Source organism: Siphateles boraxobius, unplaced genomic scaffold, assembly GCF_051911475.1.
Source record: "Siphateles boraxobius isolate OS27281-9 unplaced genomic scaffold, OSU_SipBor_1 16, whole genome shotgun sequence".
Classification (NCBI taxonomy): domain Eukaryota; kingdom Metazoa; phylum Chordata; class Actinopteri; order Cypriniformes; family Leuciscidae; genus Siphateles; species Siphateles boraxobius.
The window spans coordinates 36,048-63,072 of record NW_027508766.1 but is presented as its reverse complement, the minus strand read 5'-3'; the positions used below and the strand labels follow the sequence as shown (position 1 = coordinate 63,072).

The 27,025-nt window shown below is 40.7% G+C and overlaps 1 protein-coding gene across 2 annotated transcripts in view; it reads left to right on the top strand.

Annotated features, from left to right (window-relative positions):
* Positions 1-7,647: 7,647 nt before the first annotated feature.
* The window catches only part of LOC143739000 (GTPase-activating Rap/Ran-GAP domain-like protein 3), a 49,867-nt gene continuing 30,489 nt past the window's right edge, over positions 7,648-27,025 (top strand). For both annotated transcript variants that reach the window (XM_077231060.1, XM_077231059.1), the window contains exons 1-2: positions 7,648-8,037; positions 11,967-12,036. In XM_077231060.1, the coding sequence (XP_077087175.1) occupies positions 7,988-8,037; positions 11,967-12,036 (120 nt within the window). In that variant the 5' untranslated portion in view covers positions 7,648-7,987. The remainder of the gene's footprint in view (positions 8,038-11,966; positions 12,037-27,025) is intronic.

The window sequence follows — 27,025 nt, the reverse complement described above, 5'->3', positions numbered from 1 at the left end:
TTTTGAAGTGTGTGTGTGGCGGACCTGTATGTGATTACTGCACCTGTAATTTGAACTCTTTTGTTGACAATGAGGTGCTCAACCGCACATTTCATTTGGTGCTATAATACCCACAAGCCTCGAGACAAAAGAGTTTAGGTTACAAACACACACAAAAGCCTGTGCACACACACACACACACCTGAAAATTAACAATTCAGCACACAAACACCACATGCATGCTCAGCTAGATTTTATGTACAATTCTAAATATAAATGGTTCTATTTTCTTCTGTTCATCAGTTTCTAGACAAAATTTGCAGTTCTTTTATAACTTTACATGTTTTCAGTGCTCCCCCCCCCCAAGTGGATTGCATAAAGTCATTCAAATTCCTGTATAAATTGATTAATTGAATAATCAATTGTGTTGTCCTTACACTTCAAAATATCATCTGATAAAATATCACATAAAACACACGGTTTCCAAATCTATTCATTACCTCTTCCCAATCATCCCATTACTACCTGTGATGTCATCAGTGAGGGAATTGCATACAAGATACACGCTGCTTATGTTACTTTTGTGTAGGAGTTTGTTTACTGCAAGCCGCAGGCCTTGTCCACACTAATACGTTTAAGTTTGAAAACACATCTTTTACTCTGCGTTAAGCCTTCAGTCCACACTGAGACGACGTTTTTAGCAACGAAAACTAAGTGTTTTTAAAACGCTCTCCAAACTGGATACATTATTATTTAGAGGTATTTAAAAACGATGACGTAAGTTTAGTAATATGATGCAAATTGAACCCATAAATATTTATGTTAATACCGGTATTGTGCCTATGTGCTTTCACACAGTTGCTAAAATCTTACTTTGCACACTCTTCATATCACAGTCCTGCGGCAAAACATGAGAGCAGTTGCGTTTTAGACAAACATTTAATAGTGAGTGAGTGTGGCCTGGACAATGAATGGTGAGTTATTTTGCTCAATAAAATTATCCTGCCAGAAGAATTACGTAATAACTTGATTATGTCTTGTTCTGTGTGTATCATCTGAGCTTTTCTGAAGCTTTACACATGCGCTGTAAGATGAATTTAGTGTTTTACGACATTCAGTGTGGACAAGAAACTTTTGGAAAACACTTGAAAACGCTAGTTTGGACAGAGTCGTTTGAAACGAAAACTCTATCTGGATTAATGTAGACGTAGCCTAAGTTTACATACAGTTAACATGTTGTTCTACTAGTAATCATTATTAAGAGTAATAAACAGTCTGAAATATCTGCTCACTTCCTATTGCATATCTCAGGATTCTTGTATTCCTTAATATACGCAAGTCTTTCTCTCTGTCTCGCTAACTCAATATAGCATTTAAATTATGTGTGACATCAGACAGTGAGGGTGAGTCAAGAGAGAGAGAGATTAAATGAGAAGAAAAGGTTATTGTGTGAACAATGACCTCATTGCACCCCTTACTTCTGTGCTAGACAGGAGGATTATGGATAGACAGTGGAAAGAAGAATGAAGGTTATGAGATCATAAGGGCAAAAAACACTGTCTAGAAACACATAAACAGCAGGACGGATGCTTTTCATTAGTGGTTGGTGTTCTCAGCCCATTTTGTGAATGCAAACTGCGTATAGCGTCCTTGAAGACAGATGTCAAAACATGCACACATTCACATCTCACATGCACCAAACACATATGGCTAATGCTCTGCCTTTTGAAATAAAACCCAGTGGAAAAATCACATTATGAAATAAATGTTTTTCTCCAAAACACGTTGGCCATAATTATTGGTACCCCTAGAATTTTTTACGAGTAAAATATCTCTGAAGTATATTCCCATTAATGTTTACCTTTTTTTAGCACACCAGGGTGACTAGGAACATGAAACTGTCTAGCTATGACTTCTTGTTTCACAGGAGTTTAAATATGAGGAAACACAAAGGCCAAATTCCCTTATTCATCCATCACAATGAGTAAAACCAAAGAATATAGTTCTGATATGCATCAAAAGATTGTTGAGCATCACAAAATACAAAGTGGCTGTAAGAAAATAGCTAAAGAATTGAAAATCCACATTTTGACCATCAGGGCAATAACTAAGAAGTTACAATCAACTAAAGATGTTATGAATCTGCCAGGAAGAGGACGTGTGTCTATATTGCCTTAATGCATGATGAGGAGGAGAGATTGAGTGGCCAGAGACTCTTCAAGGGTCACAGATGGAGAATTGCAGAGATTACTTGAGTAAGGGGGTCAGAAAGTCTATTTTTTTAAAAATCAAACAACCCCTACATCACCACATGTTGTTTGGGAGGGTTTCAAGAAAAATCCTCCTCGCTCGTCCAAAAACAAACTCCAGCATATTCAGTTGTCAGAATGACTGGAACTTTAAACGGCACAGGGTTTTGTGGTCGGATGAAACAACAAAAAGAGCTTTTTGGCAGCAAACCGCTAGATGGGTTTGATGCACAAAAGGATAAAAAGTACCCCATGTGAACAATTTAATGTACCGTTGGATCTTTAATGTTGTGGGCATATTTTTCTGCTGGAGGTCCTGGACTTCTTGTTCAGATACATGGCATCGTGGATTCTATCAAATATCAACAGATAAAAAATCAAAACCTGACGGCTTCTGCTAGAAATCTTATAATGGGCCGTGGTTGGATCTTCCATCTGGACAACGATCCAAAAAAAATATCAAAATCAACACAAAAATGTGTTACAGAGCACAGAATGAAGCTTCTGCCATGACCGTCCCAGTTCCCTGACCTGATGAGTTGAGTGAACTGAAGAGGAGAAGCACCAACATGGATCTGGAAATCTACAGGATCTGGAGAGATTCTGCATGGAGGAATGGTCTCTGATCTCCTGTCAGGTGTTCTCCAAACTCATCAGACATTATAGGAGAAAACGTCTCAGGTTACGTATGTAACCCTGGTTCCCTGAGAGGGAACGAGATGCTGCGCTGAGACGCGGTGGGAACGCTCTGCGTGATTGCGTCGTGAAGCACGTGTATAATCAGTCCAATGGAAGAGCTAGACATCATAGGCGGGTGACGTCATAGACCAGGAAGCTATAAAGCACACCTGAAAACAGACCACAACAGCTTCTGATAAGCCTGAAGCAAGTCGATCAGGGCATGCAGGAAGTATGGCAGGAAAACGCAGCGTCTCGTTCCCTCTCAGGGAACCAGGGTTACATACGTAACCTGAGACGTTCCCTTTCAAGGGAACTTGAGGTGCGTTGAGACGCGGTGGGAACCCCATACCCACTACGCCATAAAGACAAATGCCCGTTCTGTGTGAAGTCCTTACGCACACTAAGAAGCAACGAACCTAGCCCCAGGAGTGGAGAGGTGTAAGTCATAAAATCTGACAAATGTATGTGGTGAGGACCAGCCTGCCGCATTACAAATATCCTGAAGGGGAACACCCGAAATTAAAGCCTAGAGGCAGCCATACTCCTGTAGAATGGGCCTGAACAGCCATAGGTGAAGGCTGTCCGGCCGCTTCATAAGCAAGCGAGATAGCCTCAACTACCCACTTGCTCATCATCTGTTTAGATGCCGGGCAACCTATCTTACGTGACCCGAAGTAGACAAATAATTGTTCTGATATACGCCACTGAGCAGCTCTGTGGACATACGCATCCAAAGCCCGGACAGGGCGTAACAGATTAAGTTTTTCCTGATCTGGGGTATTAAAGGTGGAGGACAGAAGGCCTGCTGGACAAATGACCCGCACATTTAGTAGGGACCTAGAAATACAACCCGACCTGGAGCAGGAGCAAATATATCGGGAAAAGCGTATAGGTGTAGCGGCAACCACACCTATTACATCACATCCAGTCCAAGCGGAGCTGGATGCGTGAGGGCGAACCACAAGGACAATGCATTGTACAAGCGATACGAAAGGTCGACTTGTAGTTTGACCGAAGTTCTCCCTAAGAAGCTCCACCACCTTGGGGTGAAGTCTGCATTCCCCTGGCCACAGCCCCTGCCTCAACAGGATATCTGCTCTGATATACGAGACCATCAGTGTGCTGTCCGGAAAGTGGGGAGGACCCCTAGAAATCTGGGCGGACAAGAACCGAATTCTGAACCCTTTTTCTATAGTGTGCAGGACCCACCGAGAAATATGTGGCAGTAGTTTCCACGCTGCCAGAAATTCTACTAGGGGAACCAGTCTCTCAAGACTGGCCTCTGGATTTGGTTGAACAGTCACTACGGTGCCCTGAAGCGGCGAACCGGCAGGGAACACCCAAACTGACCGTTCTACGACCCTCGGAGGAGGATCGTATGGGGACGCTGACACCTCGGTGCCCTGAACGGCGAACCGGCAGGGAACAACCGAACTGGCAGCGCTGCAACCCTCCTCAGAGAGTCGCACCCCAGAGGGCGCCGAGGAGAAATGATTTCTCAAAACCGTCCCTGCCCCGGAGGAGCCCTCAGAAGCCTGATAGCCTCATTTTTACGGCAGGACTTCCTGTCTAAGCTTTATTAGAGATGACGACAGTCCTCAGATCTTGCCTACCTCTAAATAACTTAGTTCCTACGACCCTCCTCGGAGGATCGTATGGGGACGCTGACACCTCGGTGCCCTGAACGGCGAACCGGCAGGGAACAACCGAACTGGCAGCGCTGCGACCCTCCTCAGAGAGTCGCAACCCAGAGGGCGCCGAGGAGAAACGATTTCTTAAAATCATCCCTACCCCGGAGGGGACCACCCTTTAGAAGCCTGATAGCCTCGGCGTCAGTGCTTCCTATTTGTCCAAGCTTTTTTAGAGATAAAACAGTCCTCAGATCTTGCATATCTCTAACTGGCTAGACTGCAACCGCCACCCAAGGCCCCCTCGATTGTGGAGGAGCCCAAATGGCAATGCTCGTTTTGCACTCTGTGCTGCGAGGAGCTTAGTAGACCGAGACTGCTCCGCCCATTAGTCTCAGGAACATTAGATTGGTGAGGAAGAAACCTCTGGAATGGTTTATTCCGCTGAATGGTTTATTTCTTAGTTTTTTGAAAGCGGAGCGTCCAGAAGAACAGACATAATTTTATCTTATTTTTCTTTATTTTTAAATCAGAAAAACGTATATATATATATATATATATATATCACTCTGTGGCCACCAGCAGGAAAACAACCGAACTGGCCGTGCTGCGACCCTCCTCAGAGAGTCGCCCCCCAGAGGACGCAGAGGAGAAACGATTTCTCGAAACCGTCCCTCCCCAGTATAGTTTATCTGTTTTAGCACGACGCAATTCTCGAATAGCATCAGTGCTGACAACCTCACATTCATCCATGTCTTTATAATTCACCCACCAGCACTGCCTAATAAAAATTTTCTTTATTTATTTAAGATGGCTGGTGGGTAACGTCGGGGTTAAAAATAATGACGCCGACTCGGGAGAGAGAAAGCTAGCAAGCGTCTCTTTAACCTGAGGCACTGTCATACCATTATACTTAATACCCATAGCATTACTATAGTTAGACGTTTGGGCATCAAACACATAAAATAGAAACCGGCTTATTCCACGATCTCGACACCTCAGTGTGGTGTGGAGATAGGGAAAAAACGGCAGTCCCCGACGAGGAGGCTGAGATACAGAGTTTTTCTGTTTTTAGATATATTTCATCTACAAACTCTCTTTTTCACTCTCATAATGTTCAGCTGGCCAGAAAATATTTAACTAGCAACAGCACTAGATAAACCTCCTTTTAAAGCTCATCTTTGTTCAACAGAGTTATGAGCTGACTTATTTATTCATTTATTGAAAACTCAAACATCTGTCTTTTTCTTTATATCTTTATTTGTTTTGTTCTCTTTTTCTAAACAAAACACTAACGATACCAATTCCTCGGAACTGGAAATCGCCAGCACTGGATCTGGCAGGTGAAAGCTGAGATAGGGCAGGGCCCATCCCAACCCCCGCTGTCAGATCCGTTTGCGAACCCCAAAATGCGAGTCGCCGCCGTGCATCGGCAACAGCGGGACCCGCGCGGGGAGCGCGAACCGAACCGTCCTCCTCGAAGAACGCCCGGCGGGAGCGGAGCGTCCTCATGGACAGCTTCTCGCAATGCTCACAGTCAGCCCACTCGAGAACTGACTGTGGCATGCTCCACTCCCAAATAGTAACAAAAAGCTGATGTGTGTGTCCCCACCCGTGATATAACGTGGGCAGGGAACAACACGAAGCTGCTTGCTCTCTTTTGCCATAATATATATATATATATATATATATATATATATATATATATATATATATATATATATATATTGCAACTTGACAGACAACAATAAATATGACAAGGACAGAATACACAGATCGCTTGCTGAAGGCACAGAAGCTGTCGCGGTCTGTTTTCAGGTGTGCTTTATAGCTTCCTGGTCTATGACGTCACCCGCCTATGATGTCTAGCTCTTCCATTGGACTGATTATACACGTGCTTCATGACGCAATCACGCAGAGCGTTCCCACCGCGTCTCAACACAGCTCGAGTTCCCTTGAAAGGGAACTCAGAGCTGTTATCTTAAAAAAAGGAGATTGCAAAAAGTATTTAATAAAAGGGTTCCAATAATTGTGGCCAACGTGTTTTTGAGAAAAACATTTATTTCACAATGTGATTTCCCCTCCACTTTCAATTATTTTACTTCAATGAAAGGATCGATTTTTGGCAATTTTTGGAATGAAAGATCAAAAGGTTAACGATGCAGATTTAATTTTTACAGCCAGTTTTGATCATATTTACCAGGGGTGCCATTAATTCTGATCATGACTGTAAAATAATGACATAAAATTGTGACATTATTTAAAATCATGCAAGTCGGAATCTTTGTAATGTAAATGAGTGTCATGAGGAGAATTTGTCTACTGTAGCTCAACTGCATGATCTTGGGTACCGTTACATGCTGTTCAACACACCATAGGCAGTGCCTATGTAGATGCCTCAGAAATGATGTTGACAGCAAAACTAACAGACATGGAAGGACATTTTGCTAATAAAAAGATGCTCGGTATTTCAGTGAATGCACTCAATTAATAATAATCGTTCACCCTTTAAATCACTTTGCCACAAAGGCAATTAAATATTCCAATTAAAACATTTCACCAAGTGTTTCTGTATGTAGAGAGAGAGAGAGAGAGAGAGAGAGAGAGAGAGAGAGAGAGAGAGAGAGAGAGAGAGAGAGAGAGAGAGAGAGACTGGCATAACTTGGTTAACTCCAAGATTCCTTTTCAAGTCAAAAAATGAAATACAAGTCAATACAAAAAATAAGTATTTTAGTTTGTGTAAAAATAAAATTTATATTTTACTTAACAGCAAAATATAGCCTAGGTTTTCATGATAAAATTATGTTTTAATATGCCTAGGTTATGTAAATTGGCCTATGTATGAGTCGCCTTAGTATTTGAATTCACTGCATGAACCATCACATTTATTTAGATTTTATTTTAAAAGTTTTTTGTTGTTGTTGCTGTAATTGTTGTTTGCATTTGATGTAGGCTATAGCATTAATTTGGTGTGGTGTGTTACCCTGATGATGTGTTGTGTCCATCGCTGCTCATTTATGAGCTAGGCCACTTAAATATTTGCTCGTCTTTTATCATTTTGCAACGGTTCTACTGCTGAAAGAATATGCGGTTGACAAGCTCCCCACCTGACTTTCTCGGTCACGAGCACGGCGCGCGGCGTGAGGGGACTCCAGTCCAGGAGAATCTGTTTCTTGAATGTTCAGTTACGCGTGAGGTGTGTCCTGTGTGTCCATATAAATCTAACTACTGCGTCCATCAGGTGTATTAAAGAAAGCTACCACCGACCGGCAGAAACGCGCTACTACCAATAGCACACTAAAAAGGCAGCGCAATGAAGGGATACAGCAGCACGCGCAGCTGTAGGGAAAATGATGGTTTCTAATCTGTCTCTTTGAAAAAGAAAAATAAGAAAAAAGGCAAGGGACAGAAGAACTTGGACTGCGGGGAAAAATAACATCGCATGGGGCCATGAGCACTGCAGACCCTGCAGCGATCAAACTGTTGAGTTTCAACCAACGGTAAAGCATTCACTTACTGTATTTCATGTTTATAAATATTTATATTTAAAACGAAATATTCAAAATCAGATGTTGGTTTGTGGGGGTTATGACACAGCCTTGGCAGCAGTATCAGGGGTTACAGCCTACTCAACACATCTCATTTCAACGTGCAACAAGCGGCTCCCTCCTAGGAGTGATCAATCAACATGCGAGTATTGGAAATATGCACTTGAAACTTAAATCATTCATTTTTCTTTTTACAAACTGTTATTTCAAGCTTATATTTTAATTATTCTAAATGTGTGTGTGTGTGTGTGTGTGTGTGTGTGTGTGTGTGTGTGTGTGTGTGTGTGTGTGTGTGTGTGTGTGTGTCTTGATAATAATTGCGGTCTAGTAATCTTAAAGGAACACTTCTCCGAAAATTCTGTCATCATTTACTCACCCTCGTATTGTTCTAAACCCCGTAGCCTATGACTTTTTTCCCGTCAGATCTAAAGCAGAATGATAGTCTCATCATTCACTTTCAATGTATGGAGTAACTCATTTTGTTTAACATCTCCTATCAGCAGAAGTCATATAGGCATGCAGATTTGAAGTAAATAACAGAATTTAAATTTTTGTGTGAACTGTCTCTTTAAGAAGAAGCTGTACTCTTATTTCACTTCAGCACCGCAGTAATATTTGTAGGCTACATGAGTCCACACAAGTCTTTGCATCACAAGTGTTTAAGGAAGATTCTGTCGGGGAATAGGAAAAAGTCGCTGTTTTGTCTTAACCTGTAGGATACAGTCCTGATGAATTACAATGTTTTAGACTTTCCCATGCACTGTGTATGCTAGTGCGGAAAAACAGTAAATTATGCATGCGAATGCCTCGGTAGAATGGACATCCATGCGCCACAGTGATGGTGTCCCCGTAAACATGATGTTTTCTCTGATTAAAATATGAAAGGAAAGAGGAACGGCTATATTGATTTGATGTTCGTTTTAAGACGGTACAGTGTAGCCTATTCCTTGTCATGGTAAAGTGTTGTGACATTTGTGAGGCATTCACAGTCGAAATCATAGCAAGTGGTTTTCCTGAACACCACATCGAATCTGAGGTAATTTGAGGGGAGTGTGATGTCACTGCAATTATTTACATGACAACTAATGTAACCTCAAATGAGTACAGGACCAAAAAAAGCACAACTCCACCTGTTGACATGTCCCAAGTAAATGCATCAGAAGTGTATCACACATCTTTACAGTAACAGCATTTATTTTATTTTTTTTTTACAAAAAAAACCCACACACATAGGCCTAAAACTCAGCACAGAATGACAGGTCATGTGTCAGCGCTCTTTAAACTCACCATATAATTCATATCAATACAGACTCATATTTCAGCTAGCCTGCTACTGAATTATTACCACCAATCCCAGAAAAAATAATTTAAGTTGTGTTCATCTTTCAATTAAAATAAGTGACTGTATGTTTATCTCTGTTATCCAGATGTATCACACATATTCTCCAAAGGCAAGGTCTCTGAACTATCGCTGCAGTTATTGGTGGTTTAATTATATTAATCTGTTTTAACAGTGCCATTGCTTTTTCCTACAGCAGTGTTGGCGCATAATAAGAAAGTTGGAGCTTAGAGTGCAATTTTGTTCTTAATGGTTGCGATGTGATGTTCGTTGTCAGACTGTCTGTGTCAGCATCACCCGTAGCCTTTTCTTCAGTGATATGGCAAGACATCAGAGATGTGTGGTCTGAAAATGTCCGAGGCATTGAGCTATGCATCATTGGAAACATGAAGCCAGATCATAATCACTAAATTATTATTGCAGATGCATAACAGGAGTGATTACTGTTAACAAACTTGACCGTATTTGGTTTCTAAGTATCAACTAGAGGGTAATGGCTATAATAATTATGTCATAATGTTCCTGTCATCATTATCATAATCTCAAACACGGTCATCTGACGGTCGCTACCATTTAGGATTTCTTTTCGTAAAAATAATCTCATTTTTGTGACATCTTTTCAGATGATTATTTTTATCAACAGAACCATTCAATCATGAAATCAATGAAAGGTTTGTTTGAAGATATGAATGAATCAATAAGACCGTCAGCATCTTAAGACGTCTTTATGTCCTCAGCTGTTAACTGTATTCTCATCTAGGGGAGTATTTCTGAATTTAGTAAAGCAGCTTTCTTTCAGCCCTGTGCCACAGTAAAGCATCTAGTGATGAGCCACTCCTTTCTTGTTATCTAGAATCACTTGTGCATTTGTCTTTAAATGTTCTCAGTCAAAGACATGCTTCAACTAACTGACTGTAATTCAACAGGGGGTCAGTCTGACAGGATTATGAGCCCATTTCTGAAGTCGACCTTTTATCTCATTTAATTGTTCCCCCTCTTTCAATTAACCATCTTCTTTAACCCATCTGAGAGCCATTGTGCATAGCAGATGTGCATAGGACATGAGGCATCTATGTTTAAACTTCTTCTGAAGCCACATAAAGAATGCATGTGCACTTGCAATTTCAACATTGTGTGTAACCATGACCGCACTGGATCTGCAGGATTCAGGATTTAATTTATTATTTAATTTATTAAATATTTTGGCCAATTTTAGCAACAAATAGGAGTTGTTAAACACATTTGCCCATATTTAAAACCAGCTCAAAAATGCAATCCATGTCTGCAGATTCCACCTGGTTATATCTTATCACAGCATGCGCAGTATCTCTTCTGTTGTCCGTGAAGACATTCTTAGCTGCATTCTGCACTAATATAAACATAATGATAGCCCTCACACAGAGGAAATGTGTTTGCTCACATGCACTGTTTACACTGCACTTGAAGTGAAATGGCTATAATAAATGTAAGCATTCATGTGGCTCAGCATATACTGTACATTTTTTAAACCTTAGTCAGAGGAGATGCTGTCTTCGATAAAGCACATATTGTGAAAAAGAAAATAATTTGAGGAGTACTGCATATCAGTTTGCCAGAATCACAAGTAGTTAGCTAAAACAGCAGCATTATCAAAGGTGGTTTGTATTTTTTAAATACTTTTTCATATCCAAATTTAATATACAGAGACATCTATATATGACATTCGTAGGTTGATGCCTCTGAAAAGTAAACACTTGCTCTTATGATGGCTTTTTTTTGTTTGAGCATCTCAACCTGACATACAGTACCAACACTGGCTCAACCAATGGTATAAGTTTTTAGGTGGGACTATGTGTTTGTCCAGCCAATGGAGGACAGGGCTTGTGTGTGGGTGTGTGTGTGTGCGTGTGTGTTTCATGTAACTCCATAAATGCAATGCACACACTTTTGTTGAAAAACAATGGCTTATAAACATTTGTTTTGTTGCTATCAAAAGACACCTCAATGACCCGACAGGGCAAGAGATTGTTCCGCTGGTGGGCCATCCTTATTGGCAGGGAAAATTTGAAAACCGGTTTGAATATTTTTTGCTATTTTATTTGGTGATGGTAGTGGCACAGAAATTACACACCTTTAGTTCCTTTATGGTCTTCATGTGAAGTGGTTTTCAATGAGAGAGATCCTCTTTAAGGTTTTGGGAAGATGTGTGATGTGTAGTCGTCAGCTGAGTCACTAAGCATGCGGTTCTCGCTCTGAATAATCTGAAACAACCTCACTAAAAAAGTGTCAGACTGCGACATCACAGGGTTGCGAGGTGAGTGGGCGGGGTTCTACTTTTTGGAATGCAGGTTTCTGGTATTGAAACTAAATGCTGTACCTGTGTGCTCTTTATGTTCACATGCGTTTAGTCAAATAGCAAATAATTTGTCTGTAAGAAATCACGTACAATAACAAACAACACAAACATTCAATATTTCTTTCCAAGAGATTGAAAAGATTGTTTTGTGCGCAAATAAACGTCGAATGAAATCAGTTTGAATTGTTATATGCTCTGTTTTTGCAGCTCAGCATCAGAGGATCTTGGGTGCAGGAGAGGAGAGTTCAGCCGGAAACACTATGGATCAGTTGAACTGGTGAGGACTGTACATATTTTCATATTCCACCACCTCCCCCTCCTCCTTCTTCTACCAATCTATTTGTCCTCGCTCCTTGGTTTCTTATATATCTGTGTTATACATCTGTGGTTCGGTCTGTCACATCAAATGAGATTTGTACATCTTTGTAATTAAATTGTTCTTGAGATGAAGTTCGCATAAACATAATCTCACCCTAACAGGAGCTTTGCAATAGGTTAAATAGCCAGTATAATATATAATATATATAAATAGCTAAGTATAGAATAATTTATACAATTCAGTGTTTCGACGGGTCAAACACGTGCTGTATTGAGTTGGTGTGGGTGTGTTACTTTTCAGAGGTGTCTGTCTCTCCTAGATATTGTTGCATGGAGGAAGTGGCTTAAGACCACACTAGATGTTACTTCCTATGTGAAACGTGCAAGAGGTTTGTGGTTAGAAGGAAATGGGTGACCTTGTGTCAGATAGAACCATGTCACAAAACCACATGCATTATCATGCGCGGCAGATGGAGAAGTAAATGTGTGTGAGAAAAGGAGAGAGAAGGGCATTTGTTACTGCATCTGCCGCTGTTCTTAAGTATCTAAAGCTACAGTGGCTTCCAAACGTCTGAGACCACTAATGAAAATGCATATATTGTTATTACTATAAATTATGTTATCAGCATATAATAACTTCATTGTTTTGAAAGTTTTGAAAAACGCACATGAATCTCAGAGTTTCTTATCATTTGGATCGTTGTGTTGTTGTTGTTTTACATTTTTCAAAATCCCAAAACTTTATTTTCGGGTTTAAATTAGGTTATGAATCCTAGATTTTTGAACACCACTTTGATTGTATGACCATGATGTTATGGCATTAGTATTGGTAAGAATTTGTTTTTGTGTTGAAGATAAAAATTTAGCACAATCTCATAATTGCCTCTTGCATAAGAGTACCTACATTGCGCTCTGTAATACTTGATTCGTTTGGTCAGTCGCTCATTCTGATATTTCTGTCCAGGGAAATACTGATCACTCTGTGAATGTGTTCTGTTTCTTCACAGTTTCTACAAGGCAGTCAAATATTACATCTCCAATTGTCATCTCAAATCAATATTTCATGTCCATTTTTTTTTTAATAATTTACATAATTATTCAGAAAGTCATTACCACAAAAATAAACATAGAAAGGTCGATCCTGGACTCTCCACGCTCTCTTTCTTCTCACATAATAAAATAATTTAAACAAATCAATATTTCATGGTGTTTATTTATTTAGTAAGTAGCCGTGTAATATGTTTCACCTCAAGGCCCTCTTCTCTCTGTTGGGGTTTATTTTGCGGTAATGACCATCTGATTGCACATTGCCCCTTTCTCATATCCATTGTAAATTTTAAACAAGAAATATCCAGTTTATTTTTTTTTAAATATAATGCACGTGAGCCACATTTACTTTTGTTACGTTGTCTGTCTTTATTTTTCCATATGATTGTTTTGTTTTTATTCTGTTTCTTACTGTTTGTTTTGCTCTGCCACATTGCTCTTATTAAACCAGGCTGAGGTTACTATGAAACATGCTTGTACTGTTTCTCTCTTTTTCTCTGATGATTGCTGTGCTTAATTACATTCATTAATCCAGAATGTGTGTAAGTCTCTTATTTTGGTTGGAGTCATTGGTTGGTGCGTGTATTTATCTGTCTGACAGTGTTATTCGGTTATATCAATTATTATGTTATACTGCTAATTGATTACGTTATGGTTTTCATGCCAGTGTTTGCATAATTTTACATTTACACTTGCATGTGTGTGTGTTTTGCAAAGTTTAATAGTGTAATCATCATGAGGGGAAAATAACAGTATTGACCGCCATCATCATATTACTATACAATTTTACTATGCAAACATACAGTTAGGCACACATACAGATTACACACAGACTCTGATTGTCTGTATTATGATCTGGGGCCTCATTTATAAAACTTTGCGTAGGATTTGCGTCAGAAGTGGCGTACGAATGAAACATAGGACGTGCGTACGCACAGAAATATTCGTATTTATAAAACCGTGCGCACGCACATCCTACGCATTTTTCCCTTAATAAATCACAACCAATTCTAAATATAGTGCAGCTTTTACGGCTTCATGTCACGCCCATAGTTGCCCATAAATAGTCCGTGAAACGCCCACAAGTTAATATTCATCGATTGCGAAAGCATGGTGAACACAGAGAGGAAATCAAAAAAACGTAACTTCACGCAATGTGAATTAGAAGTTATCGTGGCGAAGTGGAAAAGAGGAGAAAAATGTTGTTTGGAGGGCACAGTGTGGGCATTACTAATGTCAAAAAGGCACTTGAGTGGCAAATGGTTGCAGACGCAGTAAATGCTGTAGCCTCACAACATCGGACTGTGGCCGAAATAAAAAAGAAATGGTCGGACATTTGCCTCATTTGCCAGCAAGTCTTCTTGCTGTCTGAAGATGCGTTCACTCCGAATCCTTCCATTTTCCACATCTTCTAAGAGCGCAAGATCAGCCATTGTGCGTCATTACGCATTGTGATGGGGCATTTTATTTCCATCCATTTAATTGCATCCATTTAATTTTAATAGATTAAAATTGCGGTTATAATTTACTTGGAAATGGGAAATAGTTCAGCGCAAATGTAATTTCTAGCAGTTTTCTGAATGTTTGAGACATACGTCATACGTTATTTTATCTAAAATAAAACAAACTAATGGCATATGCATGAATACCATGATTCCGTAGCTGATGAAGACATTTTTACTAAAACAACTTTCCCCAGTGGACAAATAATCTATCTATCTATCTATCTATCTATCTATCTATCTATCTATCTATCTATCTATCTATCTATCTATCTATCTATCTCCTAATTATCTATCTGTCTATCTGACTGACTATCAAATTGCATCTATATCTGCTCCGCCAGACGGACACATTGGCGAGAATATCAGTTTTGTACATTATTTCGTTCTGTTTACCATCTTATTTATGAGGATGAATTGTATAACATGCCAATATTATTGCAGAACATATTTCACTTTTCTTTTTGCAAATAGGCCCTATGTGTTAATTTGCATTTCTGTTGCAGATCGATTAAACGGGTGTTCGTGTAGGCTGTTAATTGTAAGACTTGCTTTGTGAAGCTTCGTTTTATTTATGAGAAGCAGTATTGCCATTTATTTTACACAACGGTCTACAGTTTCACACACTTTCACGTGTTTCTTCCATCTGCCGACGGTGTCGCCATTTCTCATTTCACCCGTTTTTGTGCGTACGCCTGGGTCAGAGCTTGCGTGAAGGACCGCACATTTTACCGTCGAGTTTGCTTTTTATAAATACCAATTATTGCGTAGAGAGCGGCGTACGCCTTCTTTTGTGCGTACGCAACGTTTATAAATGAGGCCCCAGAGCATGATTTATTGGGACATAAATATTGTGTCTATATACTTTTTAATTTGCTGCAACCTGAGAACCAAGGGAATGCCCTTGATGTTTAAGTAGATGTAATTTCTACATGGTGTTGATCTAAGATGGACAAAGATGTTGATCCAGGAACATATCCCAATTGGTAAAATCAGGTTCTGCATAGTATGAATACAATCTGGATGAAATTTGGATGCAGGGACTGCAATGCCAAAGGTTGAATACTTAATTAACATATATGAGATACCAAGAAGATACTATTAAGGCTGTAACCATCATATTGGAGGGGGAGACAAATGTATGGTCATTTTTATTTATAATATTTTCATTTTAAAACGTGCTCACATTCACTCTTAATTGTATACCTAATATGCCAAAAATGGATGTTAATTTTTCTTGTCTTTAGCATTCAATTACGAATGACATTAAAATAATTATATAAATAGTCTTGTACTGTATAGTCTATGTTTAATTCAAAACTGAAATCTGACTAAAAAAAGTTCATATAGAATAGTTTGCATCACTGGATATAACTGTCAGTCACTTAACTTCTTAACACTTAATTTCTTTTGGAAAATAGTTAAATATTAAATGTTTAGCTATTTCTTACCTCGTACTCTTTTACTGTTAAAACTGAAGTGTTCAGCATCTGTGAAGAGCCCGCAATGTCTATGGTGACTATACAGCGGTGGCCCTTTTTCAGCAATATGCATTATTTTTATAGTTTATAGCAGCATTTTGTAAATGCCAAATGTTTCTAATCAATCTCTAATCCATGTTTGATGTTTAATATACTGTACGTTGATTGTTGAAAAACTGGGATTGACATGGAAGAGGCCTTGTTACATGGAAGAGGTCTTGTTACCAGAGCTTGTCGCATCACACCTGGTCACCTGTAATCAGCATATGGGGTTTTTCAAAGAGAGCAGATGAAAATGCTTTGTCATCATCACAGCAGCATCACTGAAGTCTATGCCAGTACTTACTCAGCAACTCAGAGTCTGTGAAAGCAGATAATATCAAAGCTGAGAGAACAAAGCTGACCTGCAGTGCACACCTGTATACAGGTTGAAGATGTGTTGAAGAACCTTTATAATCCCAACAGAAATCTGATATGGAATGGCTTGTATGCCCCTCTTTCATTTCATCACCTTTTCTCCATTCAAACACATTGCTGTATGTGCTCTTCAATCCCTCAATGTTACCTCATTCAATTTGTCTCTCTCAGTCACTCACCATTATATTTCTTACTTTTGTATGCATTTAAAAAGTTTATGTGAGGATTTTCCCTTCCTGGAGCTTTGTTTGATTGTCAGTCATTCTTACAGCTTTCTCAATGAACATTTATAAATACCTTCAAAACCCCACCAGATAAAGAGATCTTGGGTTTTTTTAATTGCACCTGGTGGAGCAATTGATAGGATTAAATTAATTATTATTCCATTTCTATCGAGAAATAAGCATTGTAGTCATTAAGTAGTCACATTGCTTAGTTATGTCTAAAGCATACAGTGACTGGGAGGGGATATGTTCGGTTCACTTAGTTTTGTCGTGGCCACGACATATTAACTTGTGGGAATGTGATAATATGTCATGGCCACGAGAACATTTTGTCGAGATAACGACATCCTTATGTTGTGGCCACGCAATGTAAAGCATTGGCCTTGATATCCGATGTTGAGGGAATGACAATTTCTCGTGACCATGTAAATAAACCTGCATGATCTGGGATTATCAGAAATGGATATTATTGATAAAATACAATTTTATTTTGAATTAAGGATGACAAAAATCTCACAGCCTGTAATAATAATTTGTTTGAAAAGGAATTCGCCGTTTTACAGACTCTACTGGTCATTTTAGCAGCAAACTGCAGTAAATTGTATGTAGGTGAAATTTTTGAGTTTTGCAGAAATGTAGATAGAGGCATGTTTTTCAAATGAGTCAATGTGCAACCGCCTTATGTTTCAGACACAACCATCATATTTTGTTGTACAAAAATTATTGTGGCCTACAAGCTTAAAAAATTCTGATGAATATTTATATAAAAAGATTGTATATATATATATATATATATATATATATATATATATATATATATATATACAGTATATACACACAATAAATATGAATAGAATTAATATAATCCATATGGTGGCCTGGCACTGTGCGGTTTAGTAGTTTATAATTAATTATCATTTCTCATACTATTTCTTTATAAATACAAATATCTCTTGAAGATTATCCCCTGATTTTTAGAGATTGTTTGAATGAACTTCTATTGATACTTGGTACAAATATAATAACAGATATAGCTGACTGGAGAATTAAACATGTATATTAGTCTTAAGGGCCTCCCTCTGGCCTCATTGAAATTTTTAATAATGCTGCATGATATACACATCTCACAGTATGCATTTTCTGCCTGTGACATATTGCTCTTATTATAATAATTTGATTCTAACCAAGTAAAAACGCCTTCAGACCCCACACACATATGCTGAGCAGAGGGAGGGTTGGCTGCTGAGCGACTGAGGTGTAAAATTAGCATGTTGGGATCAGTGGAACATGTTGCCTGCAGCTTTATCATTAGGAGTGACTCATGCTTACTGTGTCCAATGTTGTGGGTGGGTCACTTTCTCAAAGATGGGGCATAATGAAGCAATGTTGAAGACATTTATTAGTTTAGTTATGGATTGTCTGAGGGTTGTCAAAGACTTTGTGTATACGTAGTTCTGGTGAGAAATTGTTTCTGGGGGAAAGAACAGCACACTTATACATATCAAGTCATTATGATTTGTTCATTTACAGTATGTGTGGGTGTGTGTGTGTTAGAGGGAAACCATTTGTTTTGTTAACAAAACTAAATTAAAACTAATTTAATTATTTTCTCATTCTCCCTCCCTCCACTCTACTTTTTCTTTCTTTTACTACAAGTTAATTCAGCTGTAGTGGACAAGTTCATGTACTGTATGTATTGTGCAGACAGTGTTGGCTACTTTGAAGTGGGTGACAACAAAACACTTAAATAGGTAGATTTATATTACGTAAATGAAACAGAAAAGCCTTAGATATGGAGTTGGTTATTTGATGCAATAGAGGCATGTATTTACAATGATCTTATGTTGATATTCAACCTCAGGATGTTCAAACTGGGTTTATACTTTTCATTCTAACATGTATACAATTAAACTGTTTAAGTAGCAAAACTTTAATAATACTTAAAGTAGCACAAAACTTGCGGTGATTAATGATTGTGATTATTTGATGGTAATTGTAGGCCTTTGTTTGATGGTCTCATTATACATTAAACCTGTTCTGTATTTCACAATTCACTCAAAGCTCAGTAGACTGATTTAGATTATGGAAATGTTTCATTTTGTTTTCCTCTCAGATGCTTTGCTTTCTCCATGTGTGTCTCTCTCCAGGTGTGTGTGTGTGTGTGTGTGTGTGTGTGTGTGTGTGTGTGTGTGTGTGTGTGTGTGTGTGTGTGTGTGTGTGTGTGTGTGTGTGTGTGTGTGTGTGTGTTTTGAACTTTTGGTTGAGTTTGGTAGACTGTCCTGTCATTATCCTGCTATCATTAACCTCATGGTATTTATCGAAACACCTTAATAGCATCACAGAATGTCACTGAGCTAAAGAAGAAAAAAGAAAAAACTATCTCATGAGACAAGTAATTGTGTCTCTGTGTGCTTAAAGTAGATTCCTGGGGTGTGCAAGTCCATTAGAGGGAATGTTGTTTATCAAAGGCCTGTGTCATGGGCAAATGTCAAGTTGTCTCAAGGGTTTTGATCCAGCTGCATCTATTTTCAAACAGTATGAAATATATCCACAGAACCTTTTAATAATTTACCTACAGTGCAACTGATTTGCTGTTCTGAAGTTAATGCAGATGCACTGTTCTGCACATTAGAGGCTGACGTTTTCCACTGCTCAAACCCAACTAACAAATGCTCTCAAGAATGTTCTGCTAATGTTGGTTGCATCCGAAAGCTTAAAAATTTTGCTTCAGAGGTAGAAATGCTTCAAGGCACGTCTAAATTTAATGTTAGCTTTACTTCCTGTTTCCTGAGATACTGATCAAATTTTAAAGGCAGCATAGATGTATCCTTCACTCCGTTTGATATCCCACTAACCTGTACATTCCTTTCCTTTCCCTTTCTTTGGCTGTTATGCTAAACAATAAAGATCCCTTCTGAAAGTTGTATTTGGTGGTCAGTTTGTGAGTAAATGTACATTTTCTGACAACTTTTTCTACTTTTGATGTCATTTCTAGCAAGACATTTGTATTGTAGTAATTATATATTCACTTTGTTCACACCAAATTTCTGTATTGTTGTAGATCGTCTCGGTTACGTATGTAACCCTAGTTCCCTGATAGGGAACGAGACGCTGCGTCAAACGCTGTGGGAACGCCCCTGCGTTGTGCGTCATGAAGCACGTATGGAATCAGCCCAATGGAGACATGGAACGTCATAGGCGGGTGACGTCATCGACCAGGAAACTATAAAGCACCCCATAAACACAAGCTTAACAGCTTCTGATAGGCCTGAAGGAAGCGCTAGCGGGAATGCCGGGAGTATGGTGGAATGACGCAGCGTCTCGTTCCCTATCAGGGAACTAGGGTTACATACGTAACCGAGACGTTCCCTTTCAAGGGAACTCGAGCTGCGTCAAACGCTGTGGGAACGCTAATACCCACGTCGCCATAGGACCAAGTGACCGCCATGTGAGAACTAGCGCATAGAGGACGAGAGCACCTGTGCCCCAGGGGTAGAACTTAAGTCTAGGTCGTAGAACTTAATGAAAGTATGCGGTGAAGACCATCCAGCCGCATCACAAACGTCAATGAGGGAAACTCCTGACAGTAAGGCTTTAGAAGCCGCCATACTCCTGGTAGAGTGGGCTCGTACAGCCAAAGGTGAAGGCTGACCAGCCGACTCATAGGCAAGTGAGATAGCCTCGACCACCCACTTGCTCATTCTCTGTTTAGACGCAGGACACCCCTTCTTGGGTGGCCCAAAGCACACAAATAGTTGTTCTGACTTCCTCCACAGGGCAGTTCTGTGGACATAGGCGTCTAACGCCCTAACAGGGCAGAGTAAATTAAGTTTCTCCTGGTCAGACGACAGAAATGGAGGAGGACAAAAGGCCTGCAGAACTGTAGGTCTAACAACATTAGCAGGGACCTTGGGAACGTAACCTGGTCTAGGATGCAGAAAAGCCTTTACCATGCCAGGCGAAAATTCCAGGCACGAGGGTGAAACCGACAGAGCCTGCAAATCTCCGATTCTCTTTAGTGAGGAGATAGCAAGAAGAAAGATAGTCTTAAACGTGAGAAACTTCTCAGGAACTTCTTCCATAGGTTCAAGAGGAGCTAGGGAAAGACCTTCTAATACGATGGCCAGATCCCAGGCCGGCACCCTCGTACGAACTGCTGGCCTCAGCCTCAGTGTGCCACGAAGGAAAGGAGTTATAAGCGGGTGTCTCCCAAGAGAAACTCCACTGAAAGGGACGTGGCAAGCAGCCAGTGCCGCCACATACACCTTTAGTGTGGAGGGGGATAGCCCTGTGGAGAAGCGCTCCTGCAGGAATTCCAGCACTGCACCCACTGGGCAGTTAACTGGGTCCTGCAGGTGCTCTCCACACCAAGAAGTGAAGAGTTTCCACTTCAAGGCATAAAGCTTCCTCGTGAATGGAGCTCTGGAGTGAAGAATGGTCTCAACAACCTCGGTTGAGAGACCAGAGTTCATGAGCTGGCCCCCCTCAGAGGCCAAGCCCACAATACTGGGCGGGGGTGAAATATCATGCTGCCCGCCTGAGAGAGTAGATCCCTCCTGACCGGGAGCTCCAAGGGAGAGCCGTCCAGGAGAGAAATCAGGTCCGCAAACCATACTCGGGCCGGCCAGAACGGGGCTACTAATAGTAGGCTGACCCCGTCCCGGCGAACCCTCTCCAGAACTCCAGGTAGCGGAGCAATCGGGGGAAAGGCGAACAGACGTGACCTCGGCCACGGCTGCACCATAGCGTCCAACCCCAGAGGGGCTGGATGGCTGATGGAAAACCACAGATGACAATGCGTGGTCTCCTTGGAAGCGAATAGGTCCACCTCGGCGCGACCGAAACTCAACCAAAGGAGCTCCACCACCTCGGGATGGAGTCTCTAAATCCCCGGCCTTGGCCCCTGTCTCGACAGGGAGTCTGCTACCACATTCATATATCCAGGATGGTACGTTGCTCTCAGAAATAGTAACCTCCCTTGGGACCACAGGAGGATCTGACGGGCCAACTTGTAAAGCCGGCGAAACCGCAGGCCCCCCTGATGATTTATATAAGAGACCACCGACGTGTTGTCTGACTGAACTAACACATGCTGACCTCTCAGGTCTGCTAGGAAGTGTTTCAGAGCCTGGAACACCGCCAACATCTCTAGAAAATTTATAAGCCGTGATAGATGATGGTCCTGCGACAGCCCTTGGGCTGGACGACCACTCGTGACCGCCCCCCCACCCTGTGAGGGAAGCATTCGTCGTTAGCGTTACGCGACGACAAAGAGCCCCCAACACAGGCCCTTTGAATAGGAACCAAGTTTCTTTCCACATGACCAGAGCACGAAGGCAGCGCCGCGTGACTTTGACCGTGCGCAGCTGATTTCCCCTCGGGGAGAATACCTTGGTCCTGAGCCACCACTGTAGCGATCTCATGTACAACAGGCCGCAAGGTATAACGTCGGACGCTGCTGCCATCAGACCCGACAGTCTCTAAAACCCGTTCTATAGCCTCCTTTTGAAGGAGTGCTTTCACCTCTTGTTCCTTGAGCAGCAAACGCAGCGCCCTGTAACGGCACACCGGCAGGGAACAACTGGTCTAACCGCTCTGAAACCCTCTTCAGAGGGAGCGAGCGTCCCTCGGGAAATCGCTCGCTGGGACCGTCTGCGCCCCGGCATGAAGGCGGGGTTGGCAGAATGGGCCCCTGAGGGCACCGAGGAAGAATGGGCACCGTAGAAAGAGGTGAACACCTTTCCGCCTCGGTGGGGACCACCCTCAGTATCCTGCGCGCCGTGGCGCCAGGACTTCTTCTTAGCCGAAGCCTTCTTAGCTAATATAACTGTCCTCAGATCAGTTCTATTACTGGGAAATTTCGGCTGAGAGTGCCGCGCTGCTGAGCCCACTGTCCAGCAGGGGGAGCACGAGACGCGACACTCTGCTTCAGCGCCCTATATGATGAGCTCGCAGACGGCCGGGGCTGCTCCCGCCCAGCAGCCCCAGGGACATGAATTTTTAAAGGGAGAAATTTCTTAAAAGCTGTTGTTTGCTTTTCCTTCTCCTGGAATTTATCGATGACAGAATTTACAGCACCGCCAAATAAACCCAGGGGGGAGAGAGGAGTGTCTAAAAGGAAAGCTTTTTCTTTTTCTTTTATATTTGTCTGATTTAACCACAGATGTCTTTCTGCGGCCACCAGAGCTGCCATAGATCGACCCACTAGCTTGGCCGACTCTCTGGTTGCGCGCAGGGATAAATCAGCAGCCTGACGCAGTTCGCGAACCACGTCAGCACTGACCTCCTCACTCTCACTCACGTCCCTCAGCAGGTCAGCCTGGTAAGCCTGCATAATAGACATAGTATGAAGACATGACGCAGCCTGACCCGCCGCCGAATACGCTTTACCCACAAAAAACGAAATATTTCTAAGAGGCTTGGTGGGTAATGCCGGTGCCTTAACAGATGACGCAGCCTCGAGGGAGAGAAAACTCGCAAGCGTCTCTTCCACGCGAGGCATAGCCGAATAACCATATGATTTTGCCCCGACAATATTAGAATATGTTGAAGTCTGGGGACTAAACACTCTATATGACACCGTTTTTTTCCACGATTTCGACAACTCAGTGTGGAGATAGACATAGTATGCACCGGCGCAGCGGCGGTTGCAAAATACCGCAAGCACCGGCGTGGAGGTTGCACTCGTGACGGCAAAAATCGCTCATCTAATTTTGATTTAGAAACAGACTCCTGTCTAGTCACTGGCCATACAATGCTGAGTTTTTCTACAGCTCTTGTTAATACCTCCACTAGCTCATCACTTTCGGGAGTGTAAGGTGGCGAATCCTCCACATCTCCCTCATTTATAACTGGTGCCTCAGCCCGAGCGGAAGAAACCACAGCGCGTGCTTCCGAACACTGGACTGAGGCACTGGATCTCACAGGTGAAGGGAGAGATAAGGCAGAGGCCGTCTCTAACCCCGCTGAGAGATCCATCTGCGATCCCCACGATACGCGTCGTCGCTCTGCCTCGGCAAGAGCGGGACCAGAACCGCAGGGAGCGCGCACCGAACCGCTCTCCTCGAAGAGCACCCGGTGGGAGCGGAGCGTCCTTAATGGCAGACGCTCGCAATGATCACAATCAGCTCCCTCGAGAGCTGACTGGGCATGCTGCACTCCCAAACAAACAACACAAAGAACGTGTGTATCCCCACTCGTAAAATAACGCGAGCAGGGAGGGACACACTTCCTAAACTGCTGTTCGTTCGCCATATCTCTCTTAATATATATATAAATATATATAAATTGTTTATGTGGTGCAGAGTATGTAAAGACAGACAATATTCACACAGGGACAGATTCACATATAGCGCGACTGAAGGCACAGAAAGCTGTTGCGCTTGAGTTTATGGGGTGCTTTATAGTTTCCTGGTCGATGACGTCACCCGCCTATGACGTTCCATCTCTCCATTGGGCTGATTCCATACGTGCTTCATGACGCACAACGCAGGGGCGTTCCCACAGCTTTTGACGCAGCTCGAGTTCCCTTGAAAGGGAACATTAAACCGCCTCAGAAGCCAAAATCAGTTTGGTGAGGTACCTTCTTGTGCAAACGCTGCCTACAAACCCTAGTGAAAAATAAATATACCAAATGTATTTTAAATACATTTATTTTATGCTAAGTATTAGAGGTGTAACAATATATCATTCCACAATATATCGCAATACAAAAATGCATCAATATGTATCGTGGATAGTGACAGCATGTATTGTTTGTAATTCACCCAAAATGAAAACATTTCTGTGTGAAAAAAATTTAAGTTTACAGAGTTTTAGTGTCAGTATTACATTAAATGTCTATAAATAATGTTGAATATAATGTATAAAATTGCAATCAGGTAATATTTGTGGGTCCAGATAATACCAAATATCTTGTTACCAGTAACAAGTGGCCTACATTATTTTAAATATATTCAGTGATAGAGTGCAAGCATATTTGTCTAAAATGATTCTGTACTTTCAGCTTCAGAATTATAAATATTTTTATTCTGGTGTCACCATTGTCCTGTGCATCGGGTTACCAGTACTATGTCCAAGCCTATTCATTTCCACACCCAATGTAATACCAAATTTAGCATTTTAATCAAAAGTACATTTTTGTTAACCTTTTACCATGTCTTGGAGTATCGCAATAATATCATATCGTGAGTTCAGTATCGTGATATGTATCGAATCGTGATATGAGGGTATCGTTACACCCCTCCTAAGTATACTACAAATACATTTACATATTTATATACCTAATATAAATACCCTGGAGTTGTACTTTTGGTAACTAAACTGATATACTTAAAGTCTGTTAAATTTGAACAACTAATTTTGTACTAGTTATCCAGAAATAGTGCTGAGATATAAATAAAGCTATAGTTAAGTATATTTGATTGTGATAAAGTGGAACTATTGCAAGTATACTTTAGATACACTATAAATATCTTGAATTTAAAGACTGATATTATACAGAGATCATACTATCCTTACTAATAGTGATATCAAAACTAAAATATCAAATTTTAGTTGAATTCTAAAATTTATATCAGTAAGTCTTAAGCGATATGTCAGTAAATATGTTAATGGATTTGTAGTATACTTACTATGAAATAAATGTACTCAAGTATTAAACATCAGATAATGTATTTAGTATTAAAGATCAAATAACTTTGAACAAACATTCTATTATCATTACTGGAAGAACATTTGTTCATAACTTTATTTTATCATAACTTTTATCATTAACGCGTATTATGTATTATTATCTAATCATAAGAATACAAGCATGCATCATGTAAGTTTAGATATCAGAGCCAAGTGGATTGTAAGACTGTTTCACTAATACAGTATACTTTATATACATTTTTTTTTTTTTGGTCTTGATTTTTCTCAACAAGGATGCCAAATTAGTGCTTATTACATGCAAGAATCTATCTAGAATGATCTGCCTGGACCTTTGGCATTCTCAAGCCGAGGCAGACCATCTGGCACACACACACACACACACACACACATACACACACACAACAAACGCACACCCTTACAGCTAGTCTATCTAGCTGCAGTGCAGCTGTGGTCTGTTTATAGCAGTTTGGTCTGCCAGATACAAAGAAGAGGGAAGAGAAAGAGAGAGAGCAAGAGAGGGAGGCAGACCAACAGGTGGAGAAGAAAGGTGAGAGAAATGTGAGGAGGAAAACAAGGTGACTGAAGAAAAAGGAAATGGGAGAGGTTCTGTGTTCTGTTGCCTAGCAACCAACATTGTTCCATCTAGGGGGATGTTGCAATTTTACTGCAAAACCCAGATTACATCGTGTCAGGTGCAAGTGATTGTTCCACATAAACACACAATATCTGAGCAGATAGACTTTCACTGATACTACTCTTATAGATAGAAACAAACAGTGTGTGTGTGTGTGTGTGTGTGTGTGTGTGTGTGTGTGTGTGTGTGTGTGTGTGTGTGTGTGTGTGTGTGTGTGTGTGTGTGTGTGTGTGTGTGTGTGTGTGTGTGTGTGTGTGTGTGTGTGTGTGTGTGACAGATGAAGTGATCAATGCTGCACACAGATAGACCAGACACAGACATCACTTAACACATTAGTCTGATTCTACATTGAAGGGTGTTTATGATTCAAACTCATCTGTATGTGTGTTGAGTGTATATCACAGCAGATTAGATATGCTGCCTTTTCGCTGTCTCTCTTGTGTCTTTTTATAGGCATTTCTAAAGCAGTTTTAAACTGCTTATGTTGTTTCTTAACCAAAATAATTGAATCGTTAAAGAGAAAGATTCAACAGCAGAATGAATAGAAGGGAGGCAAGTCTGAGGTTACAATAAAAACTTGATACTACCGAAAGTTATTTACACTAGTGTTCAAAATGTAATGTATTTTTTAAATGTTTTTGAAAGATGTTTCTTATGCTCACCAGTGCTATATTTATTTGATCAAAAAGTAAAAACAGTAATACTGTGAAATATTATTACAATTTAAAAAAGAAAATTCTATTGTAGTATATTTTAAAAAGTTATTTATTCCTGTGAGGGCAAAGCTGAATTTTTCAGCATTATTACTCCAGTCTGCAGTTGCACACGATCCTTCAGAAATCATTGTAATATGATGATTTGCGACTCAAATAATAATTTGTTATTTTTATCCATGTTGAAAACCGTTGTGCTGCCTAATATTTGTGTGGAACTGCATTTTACTAGACTTTTGGACCCTACTGTGTAGCTCTTCTACTTGATGCAGGTG